Below are 18,996 nucleotides of genomic sequence, written 5' to 3' on the forward strand. Positions count from 1 at the left end.
TTGACCTGCAGCTCGTCCCACGTGATACTAAGTGGCCAGTACAGATACTCTTTTCTTCCACTCTTCTCAGAAAGACTATACCAGAGCACCTTCACTTCTGGTGGCAAAAACCAGTTTTCACAGTAATCGTCATTCCATATATATTTCCACTTCCAGAGCCTTGAGAAAGTCCAAAGGACGAAACACGTGTTGTAACTGCCCATGATGTAATCTGAAGTGAACTCAACAAATCAGCTTCATCAACTCCACACACGTGTATGAACATTATTGAGGTACATTCTCATGGTATAAATACTGGTGCGCTCCCAGTACGCTATAGAATACAGATACCTTTTCAGGCATGGGCAAAGTGGGCCCTTGCCCAGGGCCTCAGTCCTTTAAGGGGGCCCCTGATTGAGCCAGCTCTGTTCTTTCCCTGATGACCTTGAATACTTCTTAATACTTTTTTAAAATACCGTTTTCATTTTTTTTTAATGTGGGTGATGGATTGAAGACTATTACAGACATTTGGCAGAGAATTGTTTGTGTTTCAACACCATGCAACATTAATAAAAACAGTCTCTTTTAAATCAAAACAGGACCTCACATATGAGGAATGGTAGGGCCCAGAAAGATTATTAGCAATACTATTAGTGAGCTTCTGCTAAATTAAAATATTGAAAACATCCCTTTTACAAAAAAAAATATTGAAAACATCCCTCACTATCCCTGGATGCTAGCTGTAAATACATTTTGAATTTGGACCAGTGTATCTGTGCACAGTCAGTGACCTGGCCAAAGAGGGCATAAAAGAGATGAAATGGCTCATAAATTCAAAACAAGGGCCCACTAAATACGTTTGGCCCAAGCCAACAAAATCCATAAAATGCCCCTGATAGAATACTTTTCACATAAACAGCACGTGCGCTGTTTTCAGCTGGCTTTCACTTGCTTCTAGAGGAGGTATTCCAAGTGTAACTATGAAGCAGTGTGACAACACACCTTGACACAGATACACTTCTGCTTCATCAAACAGCAGCAATGAGAGTGAAACTTTGGCAGGAGCTCACGCCACAATAACTATACACGCATAATGAACATGGTGGAGAAGTGTGGCTCAATGGTTAGAGCGGCAGACCTTGATGCAGAGGTCTGGCCCAGGACCAGGGTTCAATTCCCCGCCTCGGCAGGTCTTGGGCTCAAAATTCCACGGACCTGATAATTCTTGCCTCGGTGCCTATTCCAATCATGGAGTCCCACTCGGCAACTCTGGGCAATAGCTTTCTTAATCTCCACAATGGCCCCCACAACGCTAAGGATGCCTGTCTCCACCTTGGGGGTGCCCAGGAGTGGATGCCTCACAGGGAAAGCCAGGAAGGGTTCCACAGCAGTATTCGTACAAGCGCCTTGAGACCCTTGCGGGTGTGTAGTGCGCTATACAAGTATCAATTCACAACATGTGACTAGAAAGACGCCATGTCCCAGCACGCACTGAGGTCATACGAAGTACAAGCATCTCTGAAACCTTTCAAACTGATACATTAAACCCCTGTCCTGTCTTGTCAGCAGAATCAGAGTCTGTTGGGGAAGTAGATCGGGAGCAAAACATATCTTTTTAAATCTAGATACCCACAAATCAAAGACTTAAGCCTTCTCTGGTCTGGAATTATTTGCTGGCTACCCTAAAAGTGAATTATTCTCTGCTGTAGCAGATCTTTCTGTAAGTTAGGTGTACGCGTTTCATTTTATGTTTTAAAATATTTTTAGAACAAGTAGAACTGTTTCCTCTGCTTCTGTTAACCTTTATCGCTTCTATTTTAAATTATTGTAACAAAAAAAATTTGAAAAACAAAAAAATAAAAAATACATTGAAAAAGAGGGGATTTTACAAGGAGATAAAAAGGCAAGAGAAGGGGGGAGAGATGGGTAAGAGAAACATGACATGAATGGAGTTTCAGAGTGGAACGATTAATTCCGATTGTGACCCCCACCCATGCCCCTCCCCCACGCACCCATCCTGCACTCGTCCAGGTCCTGCCGGCAGGTGGGCCCGGTGTAGCCAGGCTGGCACATGCAGATGGCAGAGCCCGTCAGGGGGTTGGTGTCACAGGTGGCACTCTCGTGGCAGGGGTTGCTTAGGCAGGCGTTGTCGATGTGACACAGGAGCCCTGCAAACAAGAAAGAGGTGTTCAGCTTTGACTCAAGTCGTTGCTCATTAGATTTCATAGCAAAGCCACCGACACATCTGCCTTTTCAACCACTTTCAGCACAAGAGATCTTTAAGAAGTTTGTCTGAACTTACTTTGCCAGCTGCGCACACTCATCAAAATCATGTAATATTTACTATTAATGATACACTTGCTCCTTTGAAAAATATCAAAGACAAGCCTAAATATCTTTGTAAGACAATTTGCAATTGATCAGAGATAAATACCATAACACATATCACAAAGCAACCCACCGTGTTTGCCAACCACAAGAATGTATCATGGTGGCATGCTACTGAGACAGCCGACTCTCGAGTCATCACTATCTCATAATAAATGCAATTTCTTTCTATTTCAGGCACACCTCTATGAAAAACTGTGATCTTTTTTTTTTATTTTTTTTTATTTGGTGATTTACAATTGCAGATACATACAGAAAGAGAGAAAAAAAATATTTAAAAAAATGTTATAACGAGAGTTCAGTAAATATCGTACACATTTCAAAGAAAGAGAGATATTAAGGATAAAACATAAAGAAGAAACAAATGATTAAGGCAGTGTAGTCCTGGTTACATATGTTTAGCCACAATCTCTATTGTCATTGCTCCAGTTTTCAATTGGTTTCCAAATCTCGATACCACGTGCTCTAGACTTTATCCCTTTACAGGCAAAAATCGCCTTTTCTTGATTGTACATACCTAAGAGCCTAGACAGGCAAATCTGAAAGTTAGGGGGATCAGCATCCTTCCATCGGGCTGTTAATATAATTCTATATACAGCTGTGCTCAAGAAGAGTGATACTTCTTCCGCCTTAGTATGATTCAGAGTGTTATCGTAGCCCAAAATATAGAGGGTGGGAGATTCGGCTACTGAATGCCCGAACACCTCCTGCCAGAAACCAGCAATCATTGTTCGCAGTGCTAGTAATTTATCACATTCATAGAGCATATGTAATAGATTTGCCGCTGCTTTGCCGCACCTTGGACACTCTGAAGTAGGCCTTATCCCCCAAGCAAAGAGTTTAGTGGGAGTAAAATACAAATCAGAAATAGTTTTATATAGTTGGGCTTTCAAATTGGAGGACATAAACAGCTGTGACAATAGTATAGGAGACATATCGATGTCTACATTGGGATTATTTAGTTTCCTTGACCAGCCCACTTCGGTAGATTCTAAGTCATCTTGTTGGTTTTCAATTAATGTGTCGTAAATGGTACCTATCCTAGTTGAGGGTTTAGACAGACGATCAATTAGAGGGATATTATCCAGACAAATATTAGCAAGTTTTGAATTTATAATTGTGTTGATTTGTATAAATTTGAATACACTGTTATTTGTGATAGCAAATTTAGATTGAAGTTGTTGAAATCTATTACCATTAGTGGGGAGCATAAAATCTCCTATTGTTAATACTCCTAAAATTTCCCAACGTCTGGAAATAGCGTCATATATTTGAGGTGGTAGTATTAAGGAGTGCCATAATGAGATATATCTATTGTATTTAGGAATTTTCATATATCTCGAAATTTTCTTCCATGCTACCCATGCCTTTGTTATTACCTTAAATTTTATTTTCTTATAATATGAGGGTTCAATCTGTTTCAGTAACAGGCCATTAGCAATATCACCGATGGACAACTCATAGATTGAAGGTATATGATTAGCCCCCACCTCATTTCCCAGTGGTTTAACATGAAATAGTAACATCATCTGTTGCAGAAAAGCAGCCCATGAATAAAGTTCCAGATCAGGTATAGACAAACCTCCTCTAGTGATGGGTAGGGAGAGCTTCCGGATAGATCTCCTAACCTTACCATAACCCCACACAAATGTACTCATTTGGGATTCCAATCCCCTTAGAATGTTGTCTTCCACAAGAAGAGGAATCGCTCGAAACAGATATAAAACCCGGGGTAAAATATTCATTTTGAGAAAATTGCCTCTTCCGATGATTGAGAGATGTAGTCCATCAATCCTTTTGAGTTCTTTCTTTATTTTTTGGAGCAGTGGTTCGTAGTTAATTTTTACAATCTCATCTATTTTGGCAGATATTCGAACTCCCAGATACACAGCGGATTCTACCCTTCTAGGATCAGTAAAGTGGACATTATTTGTGCAAATTACCATCGTTTTATCCCTATTTAAGGAGTATCCTGATAATTGACCAAAGGCTTGAGTAATTTGTTCTATTTCTAATATAGCCTCCTTGGGCTGTGGTGTTATTACAGCCACATCGTCGGCATAAGCTAATATTTTGGTTTGGTAGGGGCCCAGTATAGCTGGTTTAATTGCCTCAGCCTTTAAAAGTTTTAGAATAAGAGGATTTATGTAGAGGGCAAAAAGAATCGGAGAGCAAGGACATCCCTGCCTAGTCCCCCGAGATATGTTGAAAAATCCAGATTCCTGGCCCATTATCAATACCCTAGCCTTCGGTGAAAAATACATTGCTTTAATTGATCTCATAAGGCAAGGTCCAACATTATTCAGTTCTAGTATTGCCCATAGGAATGCCCATGAAACCCTGTCGAAGGACTTCTCGGCATCCAGGAGGACCATCGACATCTGGCCCCCGTAGCATTTGCGGCATCAAATAGTGCAATAGCGCGTCGGGTATGGTCCGTAGTATCCTTGCCTGGAATAAAGCCATGTTGCCAGGGGGAGACCAGACGTTCGATGATCCCCCTGAGCCGATTAGCCAGGATCTTTGAGTACAGTTTTGAGTCAGAATTTATTAGAGAGATAGGTCGATAAGATGAGGGCAGCTGAGGAGGTTTATCTTTCTTTTGAAAGATTACAATATTAGTTTCCTGCCAAGACCTAGGAGGGATGCCACTAGATTGAATTCCAACAAATAAATCGTGAAGTAGAGGCGTTACTATATTACCCAAAATTTTATAAAACTCGAGTGGTATTTTATCAGGCCCTGCGGCTTTTCCCGCGGCTAACTCTGCAAGAGCAGTTTCCACTTCTATTTGAGTTATTTCTCTTTCTAGATCTAGCCTAGTAACATTATCCAATCCTACACCATCTTCGTGCTCGGTTGCCCATTTGGATAGTGTTTCTTCAATTACGTTTGGATTTAAAGAGTCCTCATTTTTGTACAATTTCCCATAATAATTTTGAAACACTTCTAAGATAGTTTCAGGTGTTGTAAATACTTGACCTTCTGATTCAATGCGCGTAATTGAGTTAAGAGATTGACTTTGATGAGTTCGAAGTGCCAATTGCTTAGCCACCCTATCTCCCATTTCGTAGATCTTATTTCGGTGGGATTGGTATAATTCAGCCGTATTTTGGGTAATTTTACTGTTTATCTCTGCTTTTAGTATTGCCATATCTCTTAAAACTGAACCACCATCCATATTTTGTGCTATTAGCCTAGTATGCTTCTCTTCTAGTTCAGCTAGTTTTTGTAGTTGTAATTCATTAAGCCTTGCCACCTCTTTCCTCTGTCTGGCTACGTAACTGATTGTCTCCCCACGGACTGCAGCTTTAAAACTGTGATCAATGTATGTTGAATTTATCTAAGGATATTGACACCATCATGTAATGCTATCAAACATTTCTCCACAAGGTTCTGGCTTTACACCTCCAGATAACCCAGGTTTTAGTTTAGCAAATCCTCTCCACATTCCTCCACAGCGGAAGAAACACACATTGTGGTCCAGGAGATCTCTGTCTGGCCCCAATCAGGCAAGGATGTGGTTCATCTTTTTTCTTTTTGCTTTGCTTATTGACACCGCCTTCCACAAATGTCACTACCAAGAAGTCTAGAATACCTTTTCTGGATCTTTCCTCTTTTAAAGCAGTCTCCATGGCGTTCTTTTTGTCCATTTAACTACCGATTTATATCTAACATCCTGTTTTCAGGAGAAAAAAAGTGAAAAATGTAAAGGGAAGCTGTTAGACCTGGCATCCTTGGCGTGGTTTCCCCCTATCTTTTTGCCTCTACCCCCTGTATTTCTGACACTGTGCTGGAGTTCGTTTTTGCTTTAGTTTAGATTGGTTTAGATGCTTTGGGCACTTTGCCACTGCTGATCAGTGACAAAGTGCAAGTGCTCCCTAGGTAAATTGTTATTGTGATTGGTTGCCATGATTGGCATATTTGTGTTACCAGGAAGTCCCTAGTAAAGTGCACTGGGTGTGCCAGGGCAGGTGACTCGAATGTTACTAGTGGGCCTGCAGCACTGATTGTGCCACCCACATGAGTAACCCTAAAATGGTGTCTCAGGCCTGCCACCGCAGAGCCTGTGAACTGCCATGTCAACCTAGCCAGTGTCCTCACTGACCAGGCCTAACCCTTCCCTTTCTGTACACATTGGACACTCCTATGGAGGGCCCAAGGTACCCCCTGGGCAGAGTGCAGTGTATGTGATATGTAGAACATGTACCAGTGTGGATGACATGCTCTGGTAGTGAATTACGGCCATTTTCGTTTTTCACTATTGAAAGGCTATCTTGCCCATAGGCTATAATGGGGAATTCTGAGTATAATGTAGGAGCAAGATAGGACCTACAAGTCTGGTATCCCTGGACTCAGAATTTAATAATACATCTTTTAGGAATGATGGTTTTTAAATCTTGTGTTTGAGAACAGCACTTTTAGAAAGTGGCTGTTCTCTTGTCTGACCTTTCTGTGTGCCCTGGCCTGTTTGTGAATTGACTGTCTGGTTTGTGAGTGACAGGGGCTGGGGAGCCACCAGGAGGCTGGATGAGTCAGTCCTAGGCTGAATGACTGCATTTGCATCTTGAGTGGTGGGAGGGGATAGCATCTGGGCCTGAATAGGGCTGTGTCTGCCTTCCACAATGCTGGCTCCACCTCCTGCTGGGTGGCTGACAACGCTGCCCCTCTCTCTAAAAGAAGAGGAGAAGACAGAAAAACAAAGTGCTCAGGAACTGACCTGAACTGGTTCTGACCAAGCCAAGGCATCTCTGCCTCTAGAGAACAAAGGAAAGACTGGTATAAAAAGGACTGCCCAGCCTACAGAAAATTTGGTCATCCTGGAATCGAGAAGGAATCTCTACCAAGGAGAAAGCTGGAAGACTGAAGAGGAAGGGAAGTCCTGCTGTGTGTTTGTGGGCTGACCTGCAGGTGCTTTGCTGCCAAGGAGAGGGGAAGAACGTTGCTTTGTGCTGTGTCCCCTTGCTTGAAGAGATCTCCAAGGGCCTGAGGAGAGCTGGCCTCCTGTTAAGAAGTCCCAGAAACAAAAGGACTTCACCCCCAGCTTCCCCCTGAACTCTGCTGAGAGAGTTCTGCCTTCCTAGAGAGCTTGACCCAAGGCTGGGTCCTCTGGGAGTTGTGCCTGCTGTTTGGGAAGCTGGACCAAGAGAAACCAAGACAATCTACAAGTTTTCACGCATCGCTCGCTTGCGGAGTGCATCCCAGACAGTACAAGGAAATTCCCGCCATCGCGAAGATCGAGATCGTCACAGCGCATGTTGCTGCTGCAAGAACCGACACATCGTTTGCTTGCGGAACGCATCGAACATTTATCTGATTCCTCTCATCCGACTTTTTCTTAACCAGGTTCCTCCAATTTCTGGTCTGTTGTATTAAATCTTCTCTTCTAAGTCCACTATTCATTGGGACTGGGTAGTCTCCCAGGTAAATCACTCAAGCTTCTGCCACCAGTGAGAGGTATAGCGTCCTTCCTTATGGCTTCTTCGTTTTCTAGACTAGAAAACGAAGAAGCCAAAAAAAAAGTCTGATGAGAGGAATCAGATAAATGTTTAAGAATCATTGTCCTGAAGAAGGTGCAACTATTTTAGAACACTGAAACGCTGCGTCGACAATTCTTTTCAAACTTGATCATTATTTATGATTGTACTTTTATTAAACATTTTCATGTGAAATTAAATATATATATGTTTTTTTTTAATTTATGTGATTAATGTGTTTTTAACATTATTTATATTTTATTTTATTTTATAGCATTTATAAGGCGCGCAGCTACCCACATAGGGTTTCCCGGCGCCAGAAACGCAGAACACTCAGAAATCACTGGGGAGAGAACAGACAAAGCAATTATTGATTAAAAAGCCACGTTTTTATGTTCTTTCTGAAATTCACATAGCTTTCCTCCTTGCGAATGTAAGAGGGCAGTGTGTTCCACAGCGTTGGACCCAGGTAGGAGAAAGATCTCCCGCCTATTCTGGCTCTTTTAAACCTAGGTACTGCAAAGTTTGCCGCTGTACCTGAACGCAGGTTACGGTTTGGAAGGTAGGGCTTAGCAAGGGCCTGAAGATATTTGGGGGCAGTGCCAGCTTTGATTTTAAATAAGTAGCTCAAGGCTTTGAAACGAATACGGTTCTCAACCTTAAGCCAATGCAGATCCTTGAGATGTTGGGTGATCCTAGCAGATCTGGGGATTTTACAAAGCATTGAAATGGTGATGTTTTTAATGTATTGACAAATAAAGAACAATGAAAATAAAAAGAGATATAACAAATCCCGCTGTTTCAGTATTAAGTAGAACTCTCAATGTTCGAACTAGTAGTTATGTGAATTTGGTAACTTGTGAAAGTCTCTTACTCTTTTGCTGAAATTGAGATAGAAGCCAATCTTCTTCCTTTTAATAGTAAACTGGAAAAGGATCCTTTTGTTGTTATAAAAAATCCTCCCAGGGAAGGACCATGCAACATCAACCCCAGGAGACACAATGCAAGGACCCAGGGGCTTGTTCTACTGAAGAGCTGTGCAATAGGTTACCAAGGGACACAACAGAAGCTCATTCTGGGCTACAAATGTGTAATGTGACCGCCATAGACACATAAGTAGGCAATCCTATTTATGTACTGCGCTGTGGGTGCCTCTGGGAGGCAGAGTGCTGAGGTTCATGTTACGCAGTGACCAGCACTGAAGAACCCAAGAAGGACAGAATGATGGGACTCATTCTGTACCGGGACTGTACTATGAGGACCCACCGAGGGCAGAATTCAGGGCACCGCCTTACGCAATCATTGATAGAAGAGCACCAGAATTACAAATACTACATCACAATTCAGTTTACTTCTTCCACTCCAGCCCTGTATCCCACTGTTCCAGTACCCACCCGTCTTGTCATGCGGGCAGAGGCAATAGAAGGTGCCGACACGGTCAATGCAGGTGGAGCCTTGCAAACACGTGGCGGAGGCGCAGTCGTCAATGTTGATGCCGCAGTCCTCGCCCTCCCAGCCATTCACGCAGATGCAGCCAGAGCCTCCAGGGGTGTTGTGGCACGTGCCCCCGTTCAAGCAGACTCGGATATGGAGGAGGCACTCATCCACGTCCTGGGAGCAGTCCCATCCTGGACCAAAGGAAGAGAAAAAAAGCAAAAGACAATATGAACACTCCATTTTGTGTCAAGCTCAATGCCAAAGATGTTTCACCCAATCAGAATCCTGAGACCAGCATGTTGAACAATTTAGAATCTATTAAGGCTACTCCTAATCAAAACTAAAGAGTGTACCTCAGCAAATCAGAACACTGAATTAGCATGTATAAAGAGTTTACTAGCAAGTGGAAATACTTCAAAGCCAATGTGAAGATATGTCTCAGCCAATCCACAGGCTGGAAGTTGCATGTTGAACACACAAAGGATCCAATGGACCTATTTCATAATCCATACCAAGGGAAGAGTGTCAGCTACTCAGAAGGATGAGAGGAACATGATCAAACAGTAACAGTCCAGAATCACTAAAGATTCAACAACTGCTTTATAGAGGGGTGAACTCACCACAAAGGAGGTCACAGAATAAATGTTGAGTTTGAAAGGAAAGCTCAATGCATGTCAGATCAGCACTAACGTCACACCTTGTGGGTACAGTAAGGGGAGATGTGGTGTAGGGAATAATGTTAGGTGTGATCTGGTATCGGGATTTAAATGCGGATTCGTGGATTAATAAAGATTTGGTCACGAGGTTAAGTGGAGATGTAGGCCAGTGATTCTGATGTATTGCAGTCTAGCAGCTAAGTTGAGCTATGCTCTTGAAGATAAGTTGAAATGTGGTCTAGTAGTTATAATGAGGTGCAGTCTAGTGGTTAAGGAGAGATGTGGTCTATAGGTCACTTGGTATTTGACTTTGTGGTTAAAATGACATGTATTCTATTGGCTAGATTCAAAGAGGTGTCTAGTGGTTATGTTGAGATGTGGTCTAGTGGCATAAAGTGCTATGTTGCAGCAGCAAAGTTGCTATTAAATGTATTAGGTAAAATTGGGAAGAGGTCTGTACTTATGCTGAAATGCAATCCATCTGAGAGGTTAGATGAAATCTAACTTCTAAATTGAGATACGATCGAGTGGCTAGGTTTAAATGTAGTCTAGGGGCTAATATGAGAAGTGGTTTGGTGGCAAAGCTGAAATAAAGTGCATAATTAGAGACGTGGGCTTAGGGTAATTTGACATATGGTCTTGTGGATAAATTAATAGACAAAAGGATGAGTTACTTGTAAAAAATAGCAAACTTCAATCTTTATCCAAGGTTTTTCCATGTTAGCAAACATTATCGATAGATAAATCCCTTTACCTCCCTCTGCTTCACGTATCTTACATGCGTTTTCTTCAAAGACTGGTAGCTCTTACAACCAGGTATTAAAACCATGGAATCGACTGGCATCTCCATTTTATACCGTCACAAGAGGTGAATAAATGTATGCCAGCTTTGGGTGGTGTGTGCTGAGGAATGACACTGTAGGAACAGGAGAGGACCTTGTCTGACCTGTCCACTGTGGCGGGCACCTGCAGGTGTAGGTGCCAATGCCATCCATGCAGGTCCCACCATTCTGACAGGCATGGCTTGCACAGTCATCCACATTCAGCCTGCACCGCGAGCCCCTGAAACCTGGAACGAGAAAGAGAGAGTGTACATGCGTTTACTGCCATAGGGCACCAGCGACCATATGTCCTGTCCCAAAGGGTCTCATTCCAACATTTCTTTGATGCAGCTTTTGATTTCCTTTCCTTGTTTCCAGTATTTATGTCCGAGGGGTATCTCTTCTGACCCAGGATTTTCCTGCTGCTTACCTTACCTGAAGAGGGATAGTATTTTATCTATAATTGTGGTGTTTAATCATGGGAATCCTGAAGACCAGGATATTCCTGTAGGGACCCAGAATACATTAAAACCTTACATTGAGAATTTAAGTGAACCCAAAAAAGTAGAAAAGAAAAACAAATCGCAGAATATTTTGTCTCCCTTTAAAACAAATACAATGCTGTGGAAATAGCATCTGCCAGATCTTGAGCTTCCTTGTCTGCCCAGACTTGGAGCTATTAGAACAAAGGTAATAATACAGGGTATTAACAGTGCTTAAAACAGCAGCAATTGTGGGATTGAAAACTATGTAAAAGAAATTATTGTTATCATTATTATTGACATGAAATAACAAAACAATACTTCTACTCCTACACTACGACAACTAATAATAATAATAACATAAGAATCATAATATAAGAGATAAAGTACCCCCTGACATACATTATAAGGATACTGAAAGGCACAGAGGAGTTTCATCACCATGTACAGGAACGAAGCCAAAGGCCAAGTTCCTTTACAAGGTTATGGAACACTGAGGTGACTTGCAATATACTTATCATTTACGCTAGGGGGGACTTTATATCCCATATAATAGATGGGCACACCATCACCTTTCCCACAAACCACTAGGTTTCATATGAAAGAGAGAGCATGTTTGCAAACATGAAGAATAAAAATAAAACCTCTAGTGCAAAATTACACACTTCAAAAACCTGTTAAATATTTGTTGCAAACAGATATTAGAAACAGTTCACTGCTATTCAGTAAAAAAAAAAGCTGCAGTAGCTCGGAATGTGTAGAAACATGTAGAAAGATTGCAGCTATTCTCTATCTAATGAGTGCAAAAAATAAACATATTCTCTCTGCTGGTCATTATAAGTTCTATAAATAAAGCACAAGAAACAAAAGCAACATTCTGTTTTTCGTTGATTTAAACAGCTGCTTCAATTATGCTCTATGAATCACGATTCGTCGATTATAAAGAAATTGAAGACCAATGTTTATACAGGGATTACAGAACTCCGTGTATTATAATAATAGTTATAATAGTTAATAATAATAATAATAATACAAATTTTGAGACAATGTAACACATGAAAAATATATTTGCCACACTCACCTGGGGCGCATACACATTCCAAGAGCCCTGGTCCGATCTGTCGACAGCTGCCCCCGTTGAGACAGGCCCCGGGGCTGCAGGTGCCGGCCAGGAACTCGCAGCCAGAGCCCGAGAAGCCCTGCATGCAGTGGCACTGGTAGGACCCAACCTCATTGGTGCAGGAGGCACCGTTATGGCACGGTGGGGGCTCGCCGGTGCACTCGTCCACATCTTGCTCGCACAGCTCGCCCTCGAAGCCTGGCGGGCACTGGCACACGAAGTTGGGGTAGGTGTTGATACACTTGCCGCCATTGACACATCGATTGCTGGAGCAGTAGTCCTTTTGCTGGCAGTTCTTACCTGCAGACATGCAGGAGTCACACTGAATGTAGGTATAGTGCTATTACCACCCAAGTCTGGTACCAGGACACCCATCATGAATTACCCAAGGCAAACCATGCTTGCTGTCCCAATATGGTGGACACACCCATGGCCACTGTCTAAAGAGCTCTACTCTAATAGTTTAATAGACGATCACTTACATACCCAACACTTGCCAGTCTTGCTCCTAAGGGTTTCCTGTCTCGAACGTGAAAGTGAAGCTGCATGTGAAAACCCAAGCTATTGAAGTGCCTTTTCAACCCAGGTCCAGAGGGAAGAGTGGTGTGGTAATGCCTCCCAATGGGGTCTCTTACCCGCTGCTGGGTTCAGGAGGTAGGAGTCTGATCCTCCCACCTTTGGTGAGTTAGGTGGCCTGGTAATGTTTCACCCACCCTGCCCTTGGAGCCCACTTAGGCTTGCACTGTTAGAGGCACATTTACAAAGAAATGGTGCAGCACGGCGCAAAAAGCAATTTAGCAGCTCTGTGCAATTTCACAAATGCATGGAAGCGTCGTATTTACAAGAATATGGCACACCCCTGTGTTTTCCCTTGTGCTAGAGCTAAAACAGCTGCCTAGCGCCAACACAGACACCCTTGCACCATGGTGAAAGGGTGCCTGTGTTGCAGGGTTGATTCCCTGCAACTCGGGCACCCTTGCATTGGCTGATTTGCACGGATGATTGTTTATGTGTAGGAAGGGGCACCTGCCTGCCCAACAACAGTATTCTGCCAGCTTGGAGGGGAATAACTCCATGACACCTTACCTCAATGTCTATCTAGCAATCTTTTAGGTATCATGAAGGGAGACGCTCACTTTACCTCACAGTGTGAGTCTGGAAACTTAGTAGTAGACAACGGAGCAGATGATGGACCCACAAGTGACTCAATCCACAAGAAAGGGACCTGCTCTGAGGCGTCTCCTCTGAGATAGAACTCTGGACCTTGTGGCCTATCAGTCCACCCTTTTCAGCGGGTGCTCTGCAACCACCTTTTCTCTCAGCCTCACAGCATTGCCCTCACCTTCCTCTTACACACGGCTCCATCAGCATAAAGCAGGGACAGTGTAATATCACCATTAAACTTTGAGATGTGTCACAACCTGAGCCCTGTAGGGAAGACCTCTATGAGGATGTGGATATAACGAATATGCCTCCTTTTCCCGCTTTCCCTCACCCCGCATGTTGTTACAACACAATAACATTGCCCCGCAAGTCGTTCCAACGACTTGTGGAGGGGGGCGCTGGATGTTGGAATAGTATAATTTACTATTCCAACTCCAGTCTGTGCGGACAGTAGGGAAGGTTTGGGAATTTAAATCCAACACCTTCTCCCCCTCCGCAAGTCGTTGTAACAACTTGCGGGGTAATGGTATTGCATTGTTACAACGTGGTCAATGTAACAACCGCGTTGTGACAACATGCGGGGTGAGTGATGTTTACCGGATATAACGTTTGCTACCAAACTCTTTTGGTCCCAGTGATGGTCTTCCTCCTGTCACATTGAAGCCCTGTCTCCTGCCGGGGCAGAGCAGCTTTTGCCTTGTTGAGCTTCGCTAGCTCCATTGGGTCCTGGGGATAAGAAAGCAACTTCAGAACTGCTGTCCGAGCCCCTATACTCCACATCTGGATGGTGGCCATGCCATGCTCCATAGCCTCCTACACCTCCTGCAGGCCGCCATCAGGATTCAAGCAAGCCGGGCCGAAGATGGCTGAAATGCCAGAAACCGGTCCCCGGTAGCTTGTTTCCTTCCCAGTATAAGAATTGGCTTGGTAGTTTGGTCTACCCTGTTCCCATGATGCACTGGGCCAGGGTCAGACTAATTTGCATATAGCCAAGTTCTGAGCTGGGATGGTGCAGTGAGCTAAAAAACGGTGATGGATAAAGCCCTGATCTTTGGACTGGGTAAGAGTGGTCTGCCTAATTCAGACACTCTGTTCATCACCACCCCCTTTTCTGAATCCTGCAGGCCGCAGCACACCTCATCAAGGAGAAGAAGGAATCGGACAACGTCACCCTACGCTTGTAGAGCCCCACTGGCTCCACATGCGGGTCCACACCATCTTCAACACTACCTCCTCAACAAAGCCGTCACCACTGGCGATCCTACCTGCATGGGTGACAAGCTCACCATCTCCAGCAGGTCTTGGCACAGCCAGTAGACCCTCAGATGGAGAGATAGAAGTGGAAAAGAGAAAAAACACAAGACAAAAGGTCTTCTCCATCGATGCACCCAGGATCTGGGCCGGCATCACTGCTGTCATCAGGACCAGCCCAAACCCCCCTCCAGTTGCTAAAGACACCTCATAACAAAGTAACAGTCTATGGCCACTCTCAGATGCCAACTACCCCTTCAGTCACTTGTTGACTGAATCTTTGCCTTTGGCCCTTTAACGCCCTCTGCTGCCTTTCGGCTAGATTTGCGCTTTACCACAAACATGCATGGTGTTGTGCCACATACCACATAAATGCATGCTGTTGAGCCACATACTTTCAGAAAACTGCACTGGAACGATGGCATCCAGTGCTGGCTGTGGTCCCTGTGATGGGCAGCTGCACCAGAAATTCTACTGTTCCTAAGCATTCTGCCCCGGACGCAGTGCCAGCGGTCACTGCCCATAGCTCAATCTGGCGAGTGGAGATGTAAACACATTATTATCATTTAGTACCAGGTTGTCCGGCTCCTCTGTCACCACTGCACTTGCCCTCGATCCATTGCCCTCACCCTCCCCCCCTCTCCCCCCCTCACTCCGCTCTTCACACTCCAGATCCGGCTCTCACCCGTCCAGCCTGGTAGGCACTCGCAGCGGTACTCGGTGGCTGAAAAGCGGTGGCAGGTGGCTCCATTCTGGCACGGCTGCTGGAAGCAAGGGTCCCCGGCCACTCCCTCACACTCCCTGCCGATGAATCCGGGTAGACAGGCGCACTGGAACGTCACCAGGACCCCGCGCTGGACACCGGGGCGACAGGTACCCCCATTCCGGCAGCGGCCCGCGAGGCAGGGGTTCTGGAACTGACACTTCTCGCCCATGAACCCCACCTCGCACCTGGGAGAGAGACAACGTCAGACATGGAAGAGACTCGGGAAATAAACAACTGTGTGTGAGAGAGAGAGGCAACGTCAGACATGGAAGAAACTCGGGGAAGAAACAACTGTGTGAGAGAGAGGCAACGTCAGACATGGAACAGACTCGGGAAATAAACAAACGTGTGTGAGAGAGAGAGGCAACGGCAGACATGGAAGAGACTCGGGGGAGAAACAACCATGTGAGAGAGAGGCAGCGTCAGACATGGAAGAGACTCAGGAAATAAACAACCGTGTGTGAGAGAGAGAGGCAACGTCAGACATGGAAGAGACTCGGGGAAGAAATAATCATATGAGAGAGGCAACGTCAGACATAGAAGAGACTCAGGGAAGAAACAACCGTGTGAGAGAGAGGCAACGTCAGACATGGAAGAGACACGGGGAAGAAACAACCGTGTGAGAGAGAGGCAACGTCAGACATGGAAGAGACTCAGGGAAGAAACAACCGTGTGAGAGAGAGGCAGTGTCAGACATAGAAGAGACTCTGGGGAGAAACAACCATGTGCGAGAGAGGCAACGTCAGACATGGAAGAGACTCAGGGAAGAAACAACCGTGTGAGAGAGAGGCAGCGTCAGAAATGGAAGAGACTCAGGGAAGAAACAACTGTGTGAGAGAGAGGCAGCGTCAGACATGGAAGAGACTAGGGGGAGAAACAACTGTGTGAGAGAGAGGCAGCGTCAGACATGGAAGAGACTCGGGGGAGAAACAACCATGTGAGAGAGAGGCAAAGTCAGACATGGAAGAGACTCAGGGAAGAAACAACCGTGTGAGAGAGAGGCAGCGTCAGACATGGAAGAGACTCAGGGAAGAAACAACCGTGTGAGAGAGAGGCAACATCAGACATGGAAGAGACTCGGGGGAGAAACAACCATGTGAGAGAGAGGCAACGTCAGACATGGAAGAGACTCAGGGAAGAAACAACCGTGTGAGAGAGAGGCAGTGTCAGACATGGAAGAGACTCAGGGAAGAAACAACCGTGTGAGAGAGAGGCAACGTCAGACATGGAAGAGACTCAGGGAAGAAACAACCGTGTGAGAGAGAGGCAGCGTCAGACATGGAAGAGACTCGGGGGAGAAACAACCATGTGAGAGAGAGGCAACGTCAGACATGGAAGAGACTCAGGGAAGAAACAACCGTGTGAGAGAGAGGCAGCGTCAGACATGGAAGAGACTCAGGGAAGAAACAACCGTGTGAGAGAGTGGCAACATCAGACATGGAAGAGTCTCGGAGGAGAAACAACCATGTGAGAGAGAGGCAACGTCAGACATGGAAGAGACTCAGGGAAGAAACAACCGTGTGAGAGAGAGGCAGTGTCAGACATGGAAGAGACTCAGGGAAGAAACAACCGTGTGAGAGAGAGGCAGCGTCAGACATGGAAGAGACTCAGGGAAGAAACAACCGTGTGAGAGAGAGGCAACATCAGACATGGAAGAGACTCAGGGAAGGAACAACCGTGTGTGCAACTGTGTCAGGGCAGGGAGAAGTTCGAACCCATCTGTAGTATTGTGAAATGTAGTCTAGTGGTTGGGGGGTGGAGTCAGAGGGAGGAGCAGGAACAGGAGGAGCCGGGGTACAGGCACCGGGGGACAGTTAGTGTAGGGACAGGATGGATGTAGGAGGCAGGAATAAAGCTCCTATGAACGAGATATAAGCGTCTGTCATTATTAGTAGCAGGATGCTACAGCTGGCGACGAGGGTGGGATCGGGCACATCGTGCACACCACACCGATCTCGTGACACTGTGTGACCCCGTCCCAGGTGGCGCTGATGAGGAGTTTTGCCATCGCGACCATCGGAAAAAAAAAAGGGAACATTGCGGCGAGGAGTGAGCCGCCGGAAACCTTGCCTGCCTGCCTGAAGCTCCGTGGACGAGAAGGCTGCGTGGAGCATGCTGCTCGGCGAGTGAATCGCTGGAAGAATCAGCGAGCGCAATCGCGCACCAAAACGGACTTCAAAAACTCACCCCTGAAGCGTGAGTCCAAGGGAGGGGAACGTGACGTCGGGAGCCTACCCCGATCTTTCCCCGTGGTGTCCGTCGCTGGAGTGGAGACGATGGATGTCCCATCATGCAGCAGTGAGCCCCTGCACCCGGTGAGTGGGGCCCAAGCTAGAGAACGCTGGATCTGCCCCGGCGGGAAAAGCGCGACCGAGCGCTAGGACCGGGTGCTCACCCCGGATGCGTGAGGAGTAGTGGGACAGCTGAAGAAACGGAGGTCGGGAGCTCACCCCGATCCTACCTGCCACGCTGATGCCCAGATGTGTGTCTGGAAGTACTGATCGGCTGCCGGTAAGTGCCGAGTGAAGAGACGTGAGTCTGGAGGCTTGAATGAGGCTGAGATCTCGTGGGAAACGAGATTCCCATAGCGGCGGCCATCTTTGAGTCAGGCGGATTTCAAGGACATACCCTGTGTGATTCATAGGCGGCCATCTTAGAGTCAGGCAACAGCCAGAAAGTGAACAAGCATTGGAAAAAGTAAACAAACATTGGCAAGAACAAAGAAACAAACATTGGTAAAAGGAAGTCAACAAGCATTGGTGCCTGCAAAGACAAGTATTGACTAAGTAAACAAGCATTGGTACATGCAAATAAACAAGCAGTGATACATGCAATTAGACAAACATTGATACATGCAAATCAACAAGCATTGGTGCATGCAAAGACAAGTATTGGCTAAGAGTAATCAAGCATTGGTACATGCAAATAAACAAGCAGTGATACATGCAGTTCGACAAACATTGATACATGCAAATCAACAAACATTGGTACGTGCAAGGAAACAAGCATTGATCCATGCAAAGAGACACAAGCATTGATGCACGCAGATCAACAAGCATTGGATAAATCGCGGCGAACATTGATACATGCAAATCAACAAGCATTGGTACGTGCAAGGAAACAAGCATTGATCCATGCAAAGAGACACAAGCATTGATGCACGCAGATCAACAAGCATTGCTGAAGGCCAAACCAACGTTGGCGAAAACCAAACAAGCATTGGCGAACATAACAGAATCAAGCATTGCCAACGTCCCAGCACATGACCAGACCGCAGGTTTCGACTAAAGAAGATCAACTACGATGACGAGAAGACGAGTGAACGGCCCGTGCCCTGCGAACATGATCCATCAAAATCCTCCTCTCATGGCGGGGGAAGAAGTAGCACAACGGTTCAATCCCTGCATTAAAGTACCACCCCCAGGGGTGCAGACGGATACCTGGAGTCTGTGTCT

The 18,996-nt window shown here is 45.3% G+C and overlaps 1 protein-coding gene across 1 annotated transcript in view; it reads right to left on the reverse strand.

The window, feature by feature from the left end:
- LOC147660783 (neurogenic locus notch homolog protein 1-like) overlaps nt 1-18,996 on the reverse strand; it is a 415,745-nt gene that overhangs the window by 232,944 nt on the left and 163,805 nt on the right. Inside the window, exons 3-7 of the mRNA XM_086951469.1 lie at nt 15,461-15,726; nt 12,322-12,660; nt 10,884-11,006; nt 9,239-9,472; nt 1,992-2,147 (exon numbers count right to left, since the gene is read on the reverse strand). Coding sequence (XP_086807595.1) covers nt 1,992-2,147; nt 9,239-9,472; nt 10,884-11,006; nt 12,322-12,660; nt 15,461-15,726 — 1,118 coding nt within the window. The remainder of the gene's footprint in view (nt 1-1,991; nt 2,148-9,238; nt 9,473-10,883; nt 11,007-12,321; nt 12,661-15,460; nt 15,727-18,996) is intronic.

This window comes from Lissotriton vulgaris, unplaced genomic scaffold, assembly GCF_964263255.1.
Source record: "Lissotriton vulgaris unplaced genomic scaffold, aLisVul1.2 SCAFFOLD_1465, whole genome shotgun sequence".
Taxonomy (NCBI): Eukaryota; Metazoa; Chordata; class Amphibia; order Caudata; family Salamandridae; genus Lissotriton; species Lissotriton vulgaris.